General features: G+C 40.3%; 1 protein-coding gene across 2 annotated transcripts in view; it reads left to right on the top strand.

Annotated features, from left to right (window-relative positions):
- Positions 1 to 20,161, top strand: part of DACH2 (dachshund family transcription factor 2) — a 269,269-nt gene extending 249,108 nt beyond the window's left edge. Inside the window, exons 8-12 of one of the 2 annotated variants that reach the window (XM_086756246.1) lie at positions 2,465 to 2,610; positions 3,144 to 3,291; positions 6,463 to 6,606; positions 9,675 to 9,740; positions 19,270 to 20,161. In XM_086756246.1, coding sequence (XP_086612372.1) covers positions 2,465 to 2,610; positions 3,144 to 3,291; positions 6,463 to 6,606; positions 9,675 to 9,740; positions 19,270 to 19,307 — 542 coding nt within the window. In that variant the 3' untranslated portion in view covers positions 19,308 to 20,161. The remainder of the gene's footprint in view (positions 1 to 2,464; positions 2,611 to 3,143; positions 3,292 to 6,462; positions 6,607 to 9,674; positions 9,741 to 19,269) is intronic. The other variant, XM_086756247.1, reaches the window with a different exon arrangement.
- The last annotated feature ends 400 nt before the right edge of the window (positions 20,162 to 20,561 follow it).

Below are 20,561 nucleotides of genomic sequence, written 5' to 3'. Positions count from 1 at the left end.
TTCTTCTTTACTGCCCTTTTTCTGGGACTTGGAAATTTATTGCTTCTGGGACAGGTAGGATATGAACAATGGGCCAAATAGAGTCCAGGGTTATCTCATCTGTGTGAAAACTGCTGCTGAAAATCGATGTGACCTCTGCTACACTGTCATCCCAATTCCCACCCTCGGTGTCCTATTTGTCTTTTGGTAGAAGCTTAGATCTGTGTGCTGTCTCTATGTGTCTCTCTTGGGCCAGATTATCAAAATGAATCATTGCCTGCATACCTCTTATATTTCTATTTATTTTCCTGGTGTTGACTAGGTCTGATGAAATATGATTCTTTTTGCATTTGATCCTCACTGCAGCCAGCAGCACCTAATTTAGCTGTGTCTATCTCTTTAAAGAAGAGTAATACTATTTTGAAGCTTCAATCTGCTGTACAGTAACATTACAAACCATAGACCATGCAACCTGTCTTCACAGTCAATAGTAATTTTCCTTTCGGCCAATTTAATGTTATTACTTTCATCTCCAAATAGTGGAGGTTTTAAAGCCGCTGTAGTTTTGTTATGCATACTTCATGTGTTACGTTCTTTTTCAAATGCCACTTCTGTTTAGTCTTTTGTGACTCCAGGGCTTAGATATTATTTCTGTCTAGCATCATACACCACAAGTAATCAGTTTATTTCAAAAACTCTGCCACTGATACGAGATATTTAAACATGAGAAATGGTGTATCTGAATCGGCACGCACTCCATGGTCTGCGTATGTTACCAGAGGTGGGTTTTTTTGGTTGGTTTTTTTTTTGGTTGGTTGATTGGTTTTTTTAAATGCATCATTCAAATTACATGCGCAGACCTCTAAAATGATAAAGGTTACTCGTTTTGTTGTTATTTGTCCTGAAGAACAATTATGACTGTATTCCATTTGTTGAACTCGCTTATACGATGAGAACAAAACACTTCCGAAACAGAGATTTCAAAGAATACGTGAAAACTGCTCACGCTCCTGGCTCGTTGTTGGTAGATGTGTTTTAGACACACACAAAAAGTGTCTCCTGGAGTTTGTTGAACTAGATGATGGTACTGCTGAGGAGACACTGTGGTTTAGTCCGTTGCTGTCAGGTTCTTTCTGAGGGTGGTTGTTTTTAACAAGGTGGGAGAAGGAGGCCTTTGGAATATGGTGTGGTCTCGTTCTAAATCCTGGCTTTAGTGTGACCAAGGCACGTGACAGATGAGACCAGCAGGACTTGCTGTGCGGTTGCCCTTACAAAACACGTGCATCACGAACTTATGGTGCGTACATGAGTCGCAGGCTTTACTAAAAAGCAATTGCTGAGAAGATATTCTCCATGATTTCTCATGTGCAGGAACATAATGTATATAGACTGGATTTCTCAGGAATATTACACAGTAATATTTTTTTAATATTTCAGAGTGAAGTAAATATACAGACTTTGGCTTTAAAGACTGTTAACAGATATTAGTTTTGTAGTTCTTGACAATTAACTTGATGTTTAAAATGAATACATGAGGAAGAAGTACTTGTAGGGATCTGAACTATCCTGAAGTATGTTTAAATTATCCTATTTGAAAATAGAGTTCATCGGTGATAGTACTGATTCACCACAAAATTTAAAGGCTTTTCGAAAATTAATTACTAATGTTGTTTCTTTCTGGATACACATTCCTACCGTCTGTGCACAGCCTGGTCGATAACAACATGATCTATTTGAAACAGCCAGCGAAGGGGGAGCTACCAGGTCCCAATTCTACAGTTTCTAGGAGATGCATCAGCCTAGTTCCGTGCGGGAATGGCAGGAGCGAGCCCCGTGCCGGAGCGCCCGCTCCTCCCTGGCCGCTCCTGTGACCCCGCACCGCCCGGCTGGCTCTGTGCCCCTGGTAGAGATCTGTGCCCCTGGTAGGGTCTGGCCGCTGCCTGCGGCTGGGAAGGCTGACAGTAGCAAGGCACTTGTTAAGAAAACCTGCGCTGACACTTCACCGACAGCGCGGAGTTGGTGCTGGCTAAGCAGGAGGGGATGACTCAGTGGAGATTATTTACTGCTGAGTAGGGGAAGGAGAACGTTAAAGGAGTAAAGAGATGTGATACATTTCTTGATGAGAATTTTGTCAAGGTTATAGCAGCAAAAATTGCACCTCGCAGAATGGCAAACGTGATAGAATGAAGAAAGGTCATTCAGGTTTAATGAACTGCGTAATACTGTTGTGTTTCTGTAGAATGTGAGACAGAATAGTCTTTCTCAATCAGAGCTGTTTTATAGTCTTTGTTATGTTTATTATTGTTCTGTACTGTTCTGCAAGCTTACCTTAGCACCAATCACAGCTGCCCAAAGACTGAAACACTCAACTTTGCTAATGCGCTTGTATTTTGACTTCCAGGTGAACAGAATGCTAGTTTCTAGAAATGACATTTACCTATATTTCCAATGCTTTCTGATGTTGCTTTTAAACCTGTCTTTACAGAAGAGGTCCAAATTGCCATTCCAATAATGAAACCAACCTTAGATAAAGTCCAACTGGCTGGACAGGCCTTGCCTCCTGGATTTCCGGCGCCATTTCTTTTTGCTGATGGTCTGTCATCAGTAGAAACACTATTAACCAACATTCAGGTAAATTATTCTCTATAGGGCCAGGCTATATGGTGATAGATAAAATGTGTTTCTTTTTCAGTCTCTTTAAAAGGTTTCAGAAACTATTTTGTATCTGCAATTCTAATTTATTTTATTTCATGTAAATCTTCTTAGGTTTCCACTATCTGGCATTATTGATCATGAAAGGGTATCAAACATTGACTGTTTGACTTAATAGTTGGCAATAATGGTCATACTAAAATTCACCAGTCTCATTAGTCCTCCTTTACTTCTCCCTGCAGTTGACCGAGGTCAGCAGTGAGCTGGCACTCTGTTTGTAACAAACCCCATCAGTAGGAAGAATTAGCAAAAGCGATACTGAATGATTCCATGCCACAAAATTGCTCATATAACGTTTAGCTACTTCAGATGCTCAGTTGCATTGCAGGTCTGTAGGTTCCTGCTTTTAATTTTTCTGTTTTCCTAGAGGGTGTGAAACAAAGAAGTGGATTGATTTTGTTGCTGCTGAAACAAACTGGTATTTTCAGGTCTTACATTTGTGTGTGTTCTAGGGCCTGCTGAAAGTGGCTGTGGACAATGCGAGAGTCCAGGAAAAGCAGATACAGCAGGAAAAGAAAGAGTTAAAGATGGAGCTTTGTAGAGAGAGAGAACTCAGAGAGAGCTTGGAAAGGCAACTCACAGCTGAGCTGCAAAGCAGAGGTGAGTGAATGAAAAACGGAGTTTAGATATCTATTAAATGTGTAACCCTTTGGCATTTCCAGCTGGGGCTATCGAGGACTCAGAGTTAACTGACGTCCGTACTCCAGTGTAATGCAGCAGTGGACTAGCACTGGTAATGAAAGATTTAAATTTAATAAAAACAGAATGAAGCACACTTCTGTAAGCAGACAGAACAGTGACTGAAGGATTATTTTCTGGAGGGCAAGTGGCCGCAGAGAGTTTTGGCTGGTTCTGTGGAGGAAAGCTGATTCAGTTTCATGGCCTTCACGTATATTATTACTGCTCCGCCCGCATATTCCCAGCCCAATTTCTTCATCTGACAGCTTAAATTTCTTCTGTTTTCTGCTATTATCCTCCAAGCATCAAGGATCAGTCTTAACTGTGAGGAAGATAGTATGTCTGTCATTTGGGTGTTTGTTTAGTGATATTTTTTTTTTCATTACCTTACAACTTACCTAGCCCACGTGGCGGCAGTTTGGGTGCTAGGCAGTTTGTTTTTCTTGTAGTGTAACAAAATACATGGAACTACGAGAAGCTGTCTACACAACTGCAAGATCTGAAGCAAATAACCCTAGATAATTTTTTTTTTTTTTCCATCAAGAGAGTGAGATGCAATAGCACTCCCTGTATGGGGCCTTCTGAGACAAAACCATGACTGTTTAGAAGCTTTTGATAATAATAGGCAATTAAATGGGTAAATCTGAATTTTTCGCTGGGATATTGCAAAGGCAGTATTCTTTTTAAAATTCAAATCTGCATCTAAGGGAGAGGAATAGTACTTTATGTGCCAAAAGCTGCTTCTAGATTACATCCGTGAAATCAGAAAGATAAAGCTAGATAAGACCAAAAGTGTAGGTGCCAAGAACCATCTTCCTGCGCAGTTTGAATTGAAATTAGGCGTGTAGAACAGAGCTGTCTGCAGCACCGAGTCTCGGTACAAGTCAGCAAAGGAAGCACGTCTAAGTCGAGTTGTGAAGGGTCAGTAAATATTACTGAAGTGGTTAAATTGCAGTGGGTGTTCGGAAACATTGCGTCAGCCCAGTCTGAGTGTGGATGAGACTGCTGTATTTCTGTAATCCAAAACTTACCTCTGCGTAGGCAGACAGCACACTGCACCCTCTGAGTCACGCTGAAGTCAACAAAAACCTTAAGCCATTGGCAGACTTTGTTGGCTTCTGGCTCGAAAGAGAATTTCACCGATAATCAATATCCTCAGAATTGTTTGTCTTTCAGGTCATCACCACATGCACATCTGTATTATTATCGAAAGTCTGAGAGAGGCTTTTTCACGTGGCTTGCTCAGTTTTCCAAAGTTATGTTCTACAGATAACATTTGACATTCATACTTTATTAAGTGTATCAGAGATTTCCCATGCAATGGTATCCTTCCCGCCCCCAACTGGAGGATTCACAAATCCAGAAGGATCTGTAAAAGTCAATAAGAATTCAGGTGAACAAGTGGTCACAAATGTTACATAAATACTGTGGATTTTCACAGAATTTTTCCAGATTTTTTAGTAAATGTTCTAACAATATTTTGTGATTTGAAACTCACAGGTATCTAATATACAGGAGAAGCAAATAAAAGGGATTCCAAAATACTGCTCGTATAAATTCAGCTTCCAATTTAACAATACTTGTGAGCAATATTTGCCAGAGCTTGAATAGGAAAAGGCTGAGAAGGTGTATTTTATTGCTTGAATTTATATAGGTGAGGGAACACAATCATAGCCAGTGTCAGCAGTTCCCAGTGAAGTTATTGATCATCGAGCTACAATTAATACTATACAATTCTCTCATTATAGTTTTAACTTACTTTATTTATAGTTGGGTTTAAGACTGAGGTTAGTCAGGAATACTTCTGTTTTCTGCCAAACCTTACATGGCTGTCCCAACGGCCTGTGGATGATCTTTGTCAAGGCACTGCTTCTGCTTTCCATCTGTGAAGGAGAGAAGATGAGATGCTGGTGAAGTGCATTGAGATCTAATGCGAAGCTGTACAGGAGCACTGTAATATTGCATTGTTGCCTATTTTTAGTCCAAACAGCCAGCTACTATCCAGTGTTTTACAGAGTGCTTCAATTAGAAGGAGAAGTGGCTGATGAAGAGAATGTACTTGATCTACTTATCAGTGTTATAAGCTTGTTTTCAACCTGCTTCCTACCTGGGAAGTTCCCTTTTAATTTCTTTCTGACATTCTCAATGTGCACCGAATGTTTTTTTGTTTATCTTCTTTCTTTGGTTTTCCCTGGTTTTTTTTTCTCCCACTAGTGGTAAAGTGTGACTCATGTTACTCAGTGCCTACCCCTTCTCTACATGTTCGATCTTTCATTGAGTATGAACCCACTTAATCCAGCTTCTCAATAGCCTTACACCTGGCTTCTATCCTGGGCAGCCGGTCTTGTTATTTCAGTTATTCTGCTTCAAAATTCACCAAACTGCTGCTCCAGTTTTACAAAAAAAATTGCCACCTAATTGTGTGGGGTTTCACTGTGCACCGTGGTATTGACATTTCAGATTCTCCAATCTTCTTTCGCCTGCAGAAATAAATTTAATTTCCTTGTAATGTTAGAAAATGTAACTAAAACCAAATCTCTGACGCATTCAGAAGGCTTCCTCCATCCAGGAGAAGTGGTCAGGGAAGACATAACCAGTGTGTTTGGGTTAGCTGTCTGGAGAAAACCACTGGAGGAGGAGGGTGCAATATAAAGGGAAAAGGTTGGAATGAAGGGTGAGAGATGATTGATTTAATTTTGCTGCTGATGCTAGAAATTAGTTTAAGGCAATGATTTGCTCAGCCATACTCTGCAGAACTGTAGCTGGAATTTCATCCAAATAGGTGAAGTCTGTGTAGGGTGAAGGACCGGGCCAGCTCTGAGACTCTTACGCTCTGGTCAGGAGACTTTTAAATTCATGGGGCTGTCCCAGAGTGAGAATAAGATTTAAGATCTTTAAGAAGATGTGAAGCCCTTTCAGATAGTCCATTGTTTCACTACAGGATATGGCTTGGGGTTTCTTTGTTTTTATATCAGATTCATGCCAGGTTTTTTTTTAACTAAAACTTGAACATTGAAAGTAAACTTGTTCACTGTCTCCATTATATATTAATTGTGCTTTAACAGCCATTCTTGCAATATGCTTACATTTCAGCAACAATTCAGAAACGCTTGAAGAAAGAAAAAAAGGCAAAGAGAAAATTGCAGGAAGCTTTGGAATTTGAGTCAAAGAGAAGAGAACAAGTGGAACAGGCGCTTAAACAGGCCACATCAGGTGACGGTCTCAGGATGTTAAATGGTAATGTCTTAGTTGGCCTTTCACAGTTAGCTTACAATGATGTTTAATTAGACCAAAAAAAAAAAAAGTAAGATGATGCACAAAGCAAATTCCAGAATTAAAAAACAAAAACAAAACAAAAAAAACCACACGCAATCCTTTCCTGAAATAATTAAGAATCTATTTCAGGCCGTGTGCTCTGGGTCATAAATTAAAAAAATAAATAAGTCTGCAACTAGAGAAACAGACAGAGCGGTTTACACAGACATGACAAGAAATGCTGAATATATTACCAGAGAAATCTGTTACAGTGCCAGCTAAGACAATGTGAAATTTGGTTCCTGTAAGGTTCTCTGAACTCTTCTCTCCCAGCAGATTCATTTTTAGAACTGCTGAGCTTCATTTTAAAAGCCATTTGGCTGAAGTTTGCTCAGCCTCAGGACCTATTAAGTTTGTTAAATATGTATCAGCTTTCAGAGCTGACTAGGTTTTGAACACTTCCCAAATATTCTTGTGACACAAAAGCAAATCAGTTCATCTTCTAAACAGGATGATTATATTTTTGGGTAGTGGGAGAATATGCCTCTCCTGCTCATTGTGGTTCTGAACAAAGTTTAGAGCTTTGGTGTGAATCTTTTAGGACTGAACCTAGTTGAGTTGTAATTAATTTCAGTTTCTGCAGCTAAGGTTTAATCTGTGCGTCTTGCACAGATTCTGAAGTCTGCAGAAGCTCAGGAATCAGAGTTACACTCAGTCTCTGCTGCGTTTGTGTGTTGTGTAGTCTTTACCTTAACTTTGTGCTGCCTGCTTTGGGCACTGCTAGCAACTGAGCCGTGATAACGTACGCAGACTGCAAAAAGTGCCTGAACTGCGGAGTAAAAATGATGAGTTTAGCTTGCCTTGAGTTCTCAGCAGTGAGGGCTACCAAACTGCTTTTTAAAGTTAGGGCAAGCCTGTCTACGTGAACTGCCGTCGCAGCGCTCTGCAGTGGACTGCGAGTTGTGATTTATCTGGAGCACCTAAAAGATAGAAACTCTTTAAGTACGAGAGCAACATCTTTCAGAGGCATTCTCATCTGCTGGGTTTTATAGTCCAGCATATCACTGTAACCGGGGACTGGCTGGCTTTTCTGATGTGCTGGCAGTGAGTGGTGGTGATTCAGGCGTGGATATACAGCTTGCAGTCACAGAGTGGGTGGACAGGGCCAGCAGAAACCCTTTCTGCTGCCTCCACTGGATCAGAAAAATGCCCAGCTCAGATCCCACGGATGTAGCCAGCACCTTGAGATGAATGTCCAAAAAATGCAAACATCCCCGTGTTCCGTGAGGTCGTTCCCCCAGCTTCTGCCATTGCTGGTGAGCACCTGCTGCTCGTACTGCGCTCAGGACTACTCAGCAGTTTTGGAGGCCACAAATCAGAGGATACCAACCTGCCAGCAATGTGATTAACAGATCTTTACATCTGCTATTGTGGGCCTGGCTGCTAAAGTTTTGATTTGCAGGCACACTCAGGTAGTCATATATATGTTAGTGCCTGCAAGAAGCTGATATTTACATGCTAATCTGATTGCACATGCAAATCAGGTAGCTCATTAGCATCTTAATCCACAATTTAATTGCAGATACAATTTTATGACAACAAAATGTGAAGGGCTATTCTGAATATTTTTAATTTAACTCCGATGGTCTGTCTCATGTAACAGATGCTGTTACTACTTATAGATGACTTTGTCATTTTACATACCTACAACATGTACTCCAAAAGGTTTGAAAAGAACAAACTTCTAGATTAACAGATCAGTGCCCTGAACTTCCCTTCAAAAACAGCAATCTGAATAAAGGAAACCCTGTGTCACAGCAATCACCTGTAATTTTATGAGAAAAAAAATGTATACATGAAAATATTTATTTGTCCGTGTATATTTATAGGGCTATATATGCATATATCACATATATTTCATTTACACAAACAGTGCTAAGATATTACTCTTATTACTCTTCTGTGTACGAACTGTACTTTAGTGGGTTGCCCTGCTTTGCCGTGGAGTCTGGTCAGGCTGAAGGGCGACCAGCAGAATGTCATCTTTGTGATAGACATTGACACTCCAGCTAAAGAGAAAGCAACAGTACAGGTATTCTCTATTTGAGAAACTCCAGAACAGGCTTCTGCACACAAAAACTTCAGAACTGTGTAGCAGCTCCCTTTCAGGTGCGGGCTTTTTTCTTGCTGTAATTTCTAAAAGTGCTGTATTATAAGGGAAGCAGATGTTTCTTCAGGATTCAAGGTGCCGTGGATTCAAATCACATACCCTTCATGCTAATCCTTGTTGGCACAAGGTGGATAATGGCATCTGTTATCATAACACCCTGGGGTGTTGGAGCCCCCGCCCCCACCCCGAAGGACTGTGCGTGCAGAGGTATTGTATTACCAATATGAAGTTAAATAGTTCAGAAGTGCATATCCTTATGAGACTTTCTCAACTTGGAAAAAGGAGCACCCTCCATTTTGGAAAGCTCTCCTCAGAAATCTGGAAATGTTTCACATAGTATCACATGCGTAATTTCTGTTTGGGTGACAACACATGCTTAGAGCATCCTGAGCTGAGGCTTTTAAATGCAGTTTGCACAGTCCTCATCTATAACACGCACTCTTAACGCACCGATACGCGCAGGCACGCGCACACCTTGACTGGCACTGGCTGTGTTCTTTCATTCTCTACTTTGCAGGTGCGTAGCTAGGAGAGGCGACGTAGTTTTCATGTTATCACAGTTGGATTTCAGCTTTCATTTCTCATACATCAGATGCCCTCATTCTCAAAGAGAACTTTTTACAGACACATTAATATCATGTGTTGGTTATTATCTGATCATCAGAGAAATGTGAAGCACATTAAAAATAACTCGCTGCAAGACCAGTAATGTTTGCACATTTTGGAAACAATTTACTACTGAAAATTCTATGACGACCAAATGTTTTCTGCAAGACCGTGTAACTTGGAGATCACCCTAGTTTGCTATAAATATTCTTCTCAAGATGCATGTGAGAAGGACAGAGGGGAATGCATTAATCTTTGGTGTCATGTCTTTCAGATGCTGGAATCCCAGACATGGAAATAGAACACAACGGAACCCAACATGACAGTGCAGCAATGCAAGGTGCAGTATGTACCGCCGTCCCCTCACACACATGCTTATGAACTATATTCAAAATAAAATGAAATGCAGATTAGTTTTTGTCTCTGTTTTCCTACTTTAAGATAAATGTAAATTACACAACTTAATTTTATTTTCCTGTTTAATATAGAAAACCTTTGTGAGATCAGTACTTTACAAGCCTAGAAATTAAATTAATAGAGATGTGGGAAACTCATATGTAGCTATCAGATACATGCACTTAGTTCAAAAGTGATTTTACATATGATTAATCTTTTTAAATAGCTTGTCTCTGATCCTTACTTACCTATCAAGTTCATAGGTGTTTTAAAAAAATACGTAAACTGCAGGGGGAAAAGGAAAGCCATATTCATGTTATGAACAACTACATAGAGCTCCGTTTTCCTCACTGTTCAGTGGCTGTTTGTAAATACAGAACATTCACACATTGTCCGAGTGCTTCCCAAAGAATAATAAATGTGTTCTGGCTGTAGGCCTGTAAAGTAAGGGAGCTGTGTAACTATCGTTTAGGGGAGCTGAGGTACCGAGATGTTGAGGGTTATTTCCGTCACCATGGGAAGCGTGTTTGAGACATGCAGAAAATCCACAGTCACCTGTGATAAAATTTGGTCTGAGCAATTGGAACATAGAAATTCTCTGACTTTGGAGAACGTCCAGTTCTGTGGTGTTGGTTTTCTGTAAATTCAACCTTTTTCTCCCTTCGGTGCCATATTCCTTACATTGCTGTGGCAGCCTGGAGACAGCTGCCTGTTTCCATATAACTGCTGCTTCTTAGGGCGCTTCCACCCTTTCTTCTGCATCATGTAATGGTTATGTGCAAAAAAATACCGTGTGTTGAAGTAACTGAAGACAGTCTCCTTCTGTGTAGACAGAAGAAGGACTGCGATACAGTTATAGACACAAACATAACTTCCAGCATTTCTCAACTGTTAAAGGCTTAACTTTGCATACCTCTGGTATGCATCTGTCATCCATCTGTCATCTATACAGGAAAGCTTTCAAGTATTTTTACTGCTGTCTCTTTCTGTGATTTTAGGTGCATATGCTATATATTACAAAGAAGGAGAATCACAGCTTTATTGTAATGCCTATATATACATATAACAACATATGTGTGTGTATATATGTACACATGTGATTAGAGTTGTGCTCTAAATACTGCAATTTGAAAATCATTACTGCCAGAAATAGTCAAAGTATTGGATAAGCACTTGGGATATGTGTATTTGAATTTGACAATCAAAATATTCCTAACATTTCTGATCTATTTATGATACCTGCTGAGATGGGTGCTCAGCGTTCTTCCAGAAGGATTCTGAAAGTCAAAGATGCATCCGGACAGAATCTAGGAAGGATAGGAAGTTAATTTTAGTTTTCAGTTGAAGAAAAAAAAAGTTACAGTTGGCTAAAATGTGTCTTCCTATCAAAAATTATTATAAATAACTGTGGGGAAAGTGATGCGTAGCCACCTCCAACAACCATTTACTTACTGAAAGGAATTGAGAGAACTTTCTTGCACTTCCTGTAGTGCAATTCCCGTATTGATATACAAGAAAACCTTGTGGTTGATTTTATTATTTTTATTTCAGGTTGGGCTTTGAGTTGTGTTGGTTTTGGTTTTGGTTTTTTTTTTAAATCTGAGCCCAGCTTTAGTTTCAACGGGCTTTGGATAAGCAGTTGTTGTTCAGGCTAAAAGCCTGAACCAAGGGAGAACTGGGTATCAGTGATGTTCAGTATCTGTGAGCTTGGTGCCTCTGTGAAAGCAGAGCATGGCTTGTGCAGTGGGAGCTGTAAACCTGTCCTGCACTGCTCAGTGGCACAGCATCGCTCGTCTTCACCACAGTAACAAACAACAGCGTGCGCAGACTTCTCCAACACTTGCGGTGGGATAATCCTGTTCGTACGTAACCGTGGGATCAGTTTAGCCTCTTCTTTCACTGAGCAGCCTCAGCTGATAAAAGGTTTCAGAAGAGCTCTCTGCAGAGCTTGTTTAGATTTCAGCGTATTTCTGTCCTCTAGCACCATCTCTTTCATTTTTATTTATGCTGATACTGTAATATCTTTTTATTCTCTTTGATTACAGTTTTTGTACTTGACAGCTACTATTGCCCTGCCGTCTGTAACAGTTTGAGCTCACTCCCTCATTGCCCCCTTCATTTGCTGCCTTTATTTTTTGGGCCCTGGGAGGAGGGAGAGTCAAAACACATGTCCCTCATACAAAGCTGTTTCCAAGCTTCCAAAATCTTTCTCTGTTGCACAGAAAAAAAGCTTTAGCATCAATGCAGACCTTTCTTTTTCTGTTGTCAATAGCTCTGCTGGACAGAAATCTATCATTCACACAGTGCGTTTCCTTTGAAATTCAATTAGTTTCACTGCCAGTATCTCCTTAAGACGATTTAAAGGAAAATTACAAGAATACTGCACAGCCACCTTTCACAGTGATTAAGTCATATCATATTTTACGCTCACTTCTTAAAATGGTTTTATTAACACAAGCTGTTCGTATACTGGGAGTCTGATCTGCATTATAAATCTTTGCCGTTTAGTCTATGCTTTGTATATTAATCGAACAGAAATTTTGTGCAGATGAGACTTAAAACTTTTTTTGAACTTTACAGTCTAATACCTCCATCCTCCTGATCCGACCTGATCGTCGAGTCCAGCATAGCTTCATCTGAGAGAAGCTTTCTAGCTGACAGAAATAGAAAAGCAATAGTTGCTGTAGTCCTGAAGCCCCTGCGCAGGGTGGTGCGTGCTCAGATACCTTCTGGTTTTCCTTCCGTAACTCACTTGTGGGCCAGCGAGACAGTGCATCAACCTTTTTATCAACCAATCTCCGTTTCACATAAAATAAACATACTGGGTGTCATTAAGTGCACCTTCAGATCAATGATTTTTGCAAATGACATTCAAGTACCATTCGAGTGGTGCATTTTTGCTGATAAAAGCAAATTAAATTAGCACAACTACAAGTGTGCTGATAAAAACTAAAACTGAACAGCAGCACCATTAGCTAACAAAGTAATATTTTCTCTTTACTGCTTTCTGCCATTTAGTTATTATCCTATTGGAAATCTAATTATAATCCTTTTACTCCCTAGTCAAACTTCACAGTTTTTGCAAGCTTAGCACTGACAAGTGATTTCATTACATTTGATTGCCCGCGCCCAGATTGACTTAACTTCACTCCGAGACCTAAAAGCCCTCTCAGTTTCTCAGATTCCCTGTTTGCACATTACAGCAACAGCTCCTTTAATTAATTAGCATGAACAGCAGTAACATGAACTGCTGAACAGAAAATAACATCATTTTATGATCGCAGGGAGACTTCTCCTTTTGCATGTTTATACCTTAGTTAACTTTTGTATTACTGTATTTCATTGTTAGGGGATATTGGAACAATCAGCAAAGCAATGTTATTTTAAAATTTTTAAAAATAGATGTTACCGTAGTACTTGATAACAATTTACAAAAAAATAAAAGGCTCGAAATTTCAAGAAGGAGGCAGCAGCTCAGGCAGGCAGAATTTCCTGAGGTGAAACCGTGTTGGAAGGAAACGTGGTTCAGTGTGCCTGCAACGGGAGGGTGGCCGGGGTGGCTGCTGCTTTGTTTGTGACATAACCTGGCACAGGTAAAGCACAGAAACTCTCACTGACCGTGAATAATGTTTTATTTTTATCCGTTTGTCAAAGATGATGGAGGACTGTTGAAGTTCGGAACATATTTCGGTTTTTATTATTTAGAAGACAGACTAGGGTATATTTTTTTTTCAATATTCTTATATAAGCAGTCACTTTTTTCAAATCCAGCCTATGGTAAAAAGGGCGCAAAGGGGACAGAAAAGAGAGGGGTAGTGTTTTTAAGAGTTTAACAACCAACTTACTTTTTGCTACTGTATCAGCTTATGCCTCCAAATGATGCTGCAATCTGCTGAAGCCAGCCTTGCTAAGGAATTTCAGAGTACTCTACAGCTGTTAGAGACAAATTCAACACCTTGGAAATTACAGTGCCGTCATTTTGGTCTTGCTTTCACTGAAAAAGAAAAAAAAAAATTGTTCAAGCACTTCTTACAATTTTACATAAGAAAAGACCAGAACCCTGTGATTAGACACTCTTGAGATGATTAAACTAAACGGAGGCCTGATATTTTCCTTGTGAGCAACTCCTTTGCTGTCATCTTTGAGTCTTAGGCCTTTTCTTCTTCCTCCTGCCCGAGCTGTGCTGTGTCCCTCGTGCACGTCCTGCTCTGGATGCTCTGAATTACCAAACCTCTAGCCGTTACCTTGTGCTGTATCATAGTGCAGTGTTTCTAGAAAAGCTCTTTCACAGTTTGCGTGACTCATATCCATGCACTCTGCGGCCAGGTGCTACTGAAAGCCGGCTCATGAGCTGCCACGCGAGGGAAGGGCCCTCTTCAGCAACAGCAGGAGCTCACTGTGCTCCTGACTGCACGGCTTTCCTCCTGGAGATACTGATGCAGGGCTGTAAAAATAACAGTATTGCTGATCTTGGTGCCATTTCTACTTCTGGTACGCGGTGTTTTTCTGACCGTCTCTCTGTTTGTAAGTGCACACACGTGTATGAGAGAGGAAGCTGAGATTTTGTGATTTACTGGAAACAAAAGGTGCAGAAGGGTTTCCCAGGAGACTTTTGAGTGGGACGGTCCATACCTTTCTCATCTTACAAAGGGCTAAAACATTTATTCAATAATTCAGTGTCAGCAGGCTTGAACACTTCCTAAGCAGGAACCACTATGTTATCTCCCTGTCTATGCAAACTGACAATGGCAAGCCAGCATCTGCGTAGTTGTTTGTATTCCGTGAACGTCCCCTTGTCCTTGGCTGTTGTTACTCATTCGAAATCCTATTTTTGCTACAAGTTTTTAGGTCTGTTAACACAGATGTAGAAATATTTGGCAGAGGCGATGATTCAGTAGGCCTAAGCACAGAATAAAAGTGGGGAAGAAACCCTGAACGCAGCACTCCCCACGTGAGCAGCCCTGAAGGGCCAGGTGCCGCGGCCCCGCAGGGAGGAGCGGCTCATCAGCTCAGGCAGCGGTAGACATCAGAGAGCGCACATCTGCAGGGGTGGAACGAGGCGATATGAAAGAGCGAGAGATGAAAGAAAGCAAACCAAAACTTCATTAGTATTGCTGCTCTCAGAAGCAACATTTATTGTTCACATTCTTCTGTGAGTCAAGAGGAACCCATACTCTGCTCATGGTGGGTTATTTTTTTTCTCTTTCGCTGCTCAGTGTGGAAAATATTTACAGATAAATGGAAGGGAAAAATTTTGCTGGACAGCAAATAAACAGGCAGAGAAGTCAGTTTAACTGACTGTTGTCATATGGCTGAGTGACCAGCCAAAAACCATGAGAACTGGCTGCAGGGCAGGTGTTTACTTTTTTCATGGAGATGAAGGGATCCTTTTCTGTGTTTTTTGTGATTGGCTCCGCCACTAGCAGGGGCCTGGCTGTAGCCTCCTTCCAGGCCAGTCAGCACTCCTGTTCGCTAAGAGGTTTAGGGAAAGAAGGTTTTTTTTCAGGGATTTTATCCATCAGTAGAAGCTGATGCAAACTGTTCTTTAATTTTTCTTTTTTTTTCCCCTGCAAAATAAGAGACTGATCCAAACTAATTAGCCCCAGCTTTGTAAATTAGAGTTATTGTTTTGGCTTTGTATGTTCCATGTGTCACTGGATCCAAAGCTCAGCTTGGCTGCGATCTGACTCCAGTGCTGACTCTCTTTATGTAGCCCAGGAAGGGTGGAGAGCTCAGCCCGTCCAGTACACCCGCGGTATTGTAGCAGACTCTGACTCAGCCCCTCCTCAAGCAGGAGTTGTGCAGAGCCCCTGAGAGCTAGCACGTGGCTGTCCTTGTCCCTCCCACCGCTCTTCTGTCCACAGAAATACAGGCACATCTCTGCTCTACCCAGCCTTGATCTTAGCAGCTCTCCCAGCTCCTCCTCCATCTAGGTTGGCAAAGTGGGATTTTCAGTTTATTATGTCGTCTCTGCTAACAGCACTCTCTGCAATGTGTAGTGCTGGGTTTCATTTTTTAAATTGCATTAATAACTTACAGTTACTGATACAAGAGATTTATCCTTGTTTTCTCATTATGTAGCAGACCCCACCTTTCCTTCCTCCAGTTTACAGCGTGTTAAAGTTACCTGAACGATCCCACGCTGTCGCGGTGTCGGTGAATCGCAGCTAGCCAGCTGCGCTGCATTGCTCCCCGTCCTGGACAGGATTTGTGCACCAGTATTCCTGGGGTGCATGTCTGCACACAGGTTGTGAGGGTACATGTGGAAGTTTTGTTTTAAAGTACTTTTATGGAACCACAGCTGAATTTGCTCACTTACTTAAAGATAATGCAAACAAAGCCTCACAGAAGATTCAGAAAATAGTGAGGTGCTGAATAGGCTGGAAAAAGAAAAAGAAGATAAAATGTTAATAAATATGCAGATGATAATTATTGCTTTTGTATTTGTCCTTTATACACCTGTTAAATAAAGAAAAAAGATGAACAATTACATTGGTGCAACAAGAGAGTGCAAGACATGACTGTATACCTTGGACTAACAGCTCAGGGAAGACAACACCAGCCTGAGGGAAAATTACAATTACTAACACGGGCTCTGGCCCACTGAGAAATGGTGAGATCTTCACTTGTGTTATCCATTGTGAGGGGGAAAAAAAAAAAATCCTTTCTAAATGCCTTGCTTATTAAGCCAGTCATGCATTTCACTGTAGGTTGTAAAGCAATGTAACATGCACAGGGGGCTCATAAGCATATTTTAGTGTTAGGGAATATCATTTATACAGTTTTTATATTGTCAATATTACCCCTAGAGAATGAGATTAGGCTTTAAACTACTGTAAATCTACGCTTTTGCTCACCTTTGTATAATTTCATTTTTTAATAGAATGAAGCCCACATAAATGAATATTTGATTAAGGGATAAACCTAATAAAAGAATACATTTATTGCACACAGATTTATTCAAATCTTCGCTATATAATGCAGTAAAATGCTGTAAAATGGTATGTAGCTTGCAGTCAGCTACACTGAGGGGATGGTTAATATTCTTCAGAAAGATGAATTTGACAACATTGCGTTGTCTTTCACGTGTAAGTGGGAGCACAGATGCTCCTAACACTTTAATTCCTCATAGGTGGTTGCTGGATGCTGTTGTTAATGCCATGGAGTTAAGTTTATTGCACAGCAACAAAAAAAGAAGTGTTTTAATTTCTGGAGAATAATTGAGAGCTTTATAAAAAAAAGGAAATATTTAACTATGCACTTTCTGTTTACTGATCAATACGATCTCCTGGGCGGCTGCGCTGTGCTTGAGCTTTGGCAATTACTCTCGCCCTTACAGGTATTCCAGACACCTTTGTTGAACTTCTCTTGAGAAATGAAGGGAATAGGAAGGAAAAATTGAACCCTGTTTCAAAGTTCAAATAGTCAGTCCACAGCCCACAGGACCCTCAGTGATGACCTCTTACCTTAGTTTGAAAAAACGAATTTTAAAGTACAATAAAAAGAAGAATTACATACTATTCCTGATCCTCATTGATCCCATTTGTGATGTCACCCCTTCCCTTGAATGCACATCCAGATCCCTCCCCTCCTCTTTGCAGAGTCCACGGTGCCAAGTGCAGCACCGTGAACGTGCGTGCGTATTTGTCTCTGCCGTACTGCCTTTGTACAGACGTGCGGGCGTTGGCACCCGTGGCCTTCAGTGCACTTACAGAGGACACGTAATACTTTTGGCTGCTCCTGTGCAGAACACGGACCTGCCGTGTTACTGGCTCACGAGAAGTGCACTATGGCAGAGTTTCAGCCTTTTGGACTGCCTATAAAGACTACTCGTAGGATTTTTTGAGCCAAATGTGCAGTTTCTGTCAATGGCTACCTTTTTTGGAAGCTCACCTTCACTAGAGGCTGCCTCACCTACAGCCTACTATGGGAAGCTGTCATGTGCAACTTCCTAATAATCAGAAGGAGAAAAAGAAATGGGGCGGGGGGGGCGGAATGAAACCAAACCACCAAAACCCACAGTGTTTAAGCATTTGCATTTCTACTTATCCTCTCCCCCAGCTTTAACATTTGCCCTGCTGAGTTTAAGATGATAATTTTAATCAGCCAAAGGCCTGAACCTAATTTTAGTCATTTCTTTGGAGGTTCCCATGCTCCCAAATGTTCCTGCAGAGATGTTATGGCCCTGGCTCTTCCGATCTTTAGTCTTGTTTACATCCAAAATACATATTAAATCATCTCTGTTTGGAGAGTCTGAGCCTCCTTAAAACCATGAAACATTCAATTACTAATTAGCTGTTTCCTGTTCCTAATGAACATGTCAGATTTGGATTAAAATTCAGCTACTGCTCTCCTCTGTTTATGGTTCCAGATGTTTTTGTTTTATCTAGGAGGTTACTTTGACAGCTACTGCTAAATGATAAATCACTCATATTATAGCTGAAATGCATTTTGAAATTGAAATGTGGCAAACTTGGAGATTGCTCCAAGGATCAGTGTCAGTTAGCAGGTCAATACTTGTTCTTTCCTTATGAGCGTTCGGTATCGGCGTATGTAAAACAGTAATGGGATTCATGTCAACATTATACAAAATGCTTCTCAATATTATCATTTTGCCATCATCTTCAGGATCAGTACTTGCGGGTTTAGCTGTGTGAATTAATGATTCGTTGTATAATGAACAAGAATATGGATTCTTGTTAGCTTTAGTTTCTGTGACCATTTTAATACTTACTTTTTTTTTCTCTGGGCTTAATGTGAAAAATCACAGTTAGTTCCTATAACTAGGAATATTTTTGTGAAGGAATTAAGTAAGTAGCTTTCTACTTGTTTCCATAAATAAAGAAAAATAATTTTAAAATAAAGGTGGTGATTTCTGAACGAAATAACAGTTTTTCCAAAGAAGAGATATTGATTTCCTTCTATTTCATGTTTTAATGCAATGTAGTTTTGGTTTAACACGCTGTTCCCTGGCAGGTTTTGTTCACGTACCAACGCTATGGTGTAATGCTGATGCTGTGTTACTCCGTCTGTCTTAGGGAGGCGTGCAGTACAACCCAGGCTGCCTTCCGAAAACGAGTGTTCAATTAAAAAGCAAATCTCATAAAGGAAAAAAAAATCCAAATCAAAATATTTATAGCCTCTTCTCAGCAGATGCTGGCTGGCAGGCACCGTTAGGCGCGAGGCTGATGGTGTGTGAGCCCCACTGAGTGCCCACAGCTGTACCACGGCATGAGCTGGCGGCCAGGGCACTTTGCTGCCTGACAGTCGCTGCGCGGGAGCTTTGGCGTCCGGGGCCTCTTTCTCCAACACAAAGCATACTCACGTGATAAATAGTTTATATCACTTGTAGAGCTGATAATTTGGCTTGACAGAAAAAAAAAGCCACAAAGAAATAAGGAAATGTACCTAAGTTTCAGTTAATTATAAAATGACCTTTTTTTTTTCTCTCTCTTTTTTTTTTTTTCCTCCAGAAAACAGAACATACATCAAACCTACTATGATGTACTGAAGGAAACGCCTATTGTTGAAAAAAAAAAATGTATAATGATCACTATTTGAAGACTATATAGTTCATGAAAAACGTCCCTTACAACCTTTGATGCCTTCAGTACTGTGTGAAGAACAGGATTTGTAGCATGAAACTTGAAGGACAATTTCAAGCAATTTACTGTTGCTGCATCCAAAACTGCCGTATTGTCACTACGAAATACTGAGACTTTTTACAAGCTTACCATACCAAACCAAGCCTGTTGCAACAGATCATTTCTAGGTCCCTGGAGATAGAAAGGAGTTTTAGTATTTTTAAGCACATGCAGGAATTACTCCCCCCCCCCGCCCCCAAAAAAAAAGACCTTTTTTTTTCCCCCCCTAAGGAGGTAGCTATTACTGTATAGCAATGGCACAATGATTTTAAGCCGCAACGGTCCTCACTGGCTGTGCATCATACAAGCCCAGTTTATCACTGAAACTGTTCAACATGGAGCTGTTTCGATTGTGTTTATAAATTAAGCTTTGTTTACTGAAGCAGATACTCGATATATATTACGTTTTAAAAAGAAATGTGTGTACATTTTTTAAAAGACTGATGTAAAAATTGTCCTTTCATTAGATGACCAATTCAAAAGTGTGAGCTAAACCCTAACAGCTGACGTAATACGAGGATTATAATTGATGCTTTTTTTTAATGCTCAGTTCAGCTTGGCTTTTGGTCTTTTAAGATGAAAAAAATGAATCTGCAGTAGAGTGTTAGATAATGGAAACTTTTAAGTATGGTTTCTCTGTTGTACCATATTAAGTTAAAGTACACATTCTTTGTTAAAAATGTTCTTGCTAAAAATACAGTATTAAAAATTTTTTGTTTGACTTTGGAAATCTTTTAAGATTTTTTTTTTTGACTGTGAAGTCCCATAGTTACTGTACTAATGCAAAACAATATTTTGCACTATTAAAAATACTTGAAGAAATTACTTAATAAAGAGGGTGGGTTGGTATTAAACAATTTCCTAATGATTGTATGTTACAGAATCTGAACTTTGGAACTGAAGCATTCCTTTCTCAAAATACGTGACTGGAAGCTGGTTTGAGTCAAGTGGAGTTAAGTCATCTCCTCTTCTCTCTTGACTTGCAGCCACAGGCCAAAGGCACAATGTGTATTTACTGACAAACTCCTGTTTGTGTAAGAATGCTTGTGTTTACACACCCCTCCAAATTAAATCACTGTCACGTGGAAACAACCCTTAAAATAGATCGATGGGGAATATAT

This window comes from Chlamydotis macqueenii, chromosome 11, assembly GCF_036417535.1.
Source record: "Chlamydotis macqueenii isolate bChlMac1 chromosome 11, bChlMac1.mat, whole genome shotgun sequence".
Taxonomy (NCBI): domain Eukaryota; kingdom Metazoa; phylum Chordata; class Aves; order Otidiformes; family Otididae; genus Chlamydotis; species Chlamydotis macqueenii.
The sequence above is the reverse complement of the archived record's forward strand: the minus strand, read 5'-3'. Positions and strand labels throughout refer to the sequence as shown.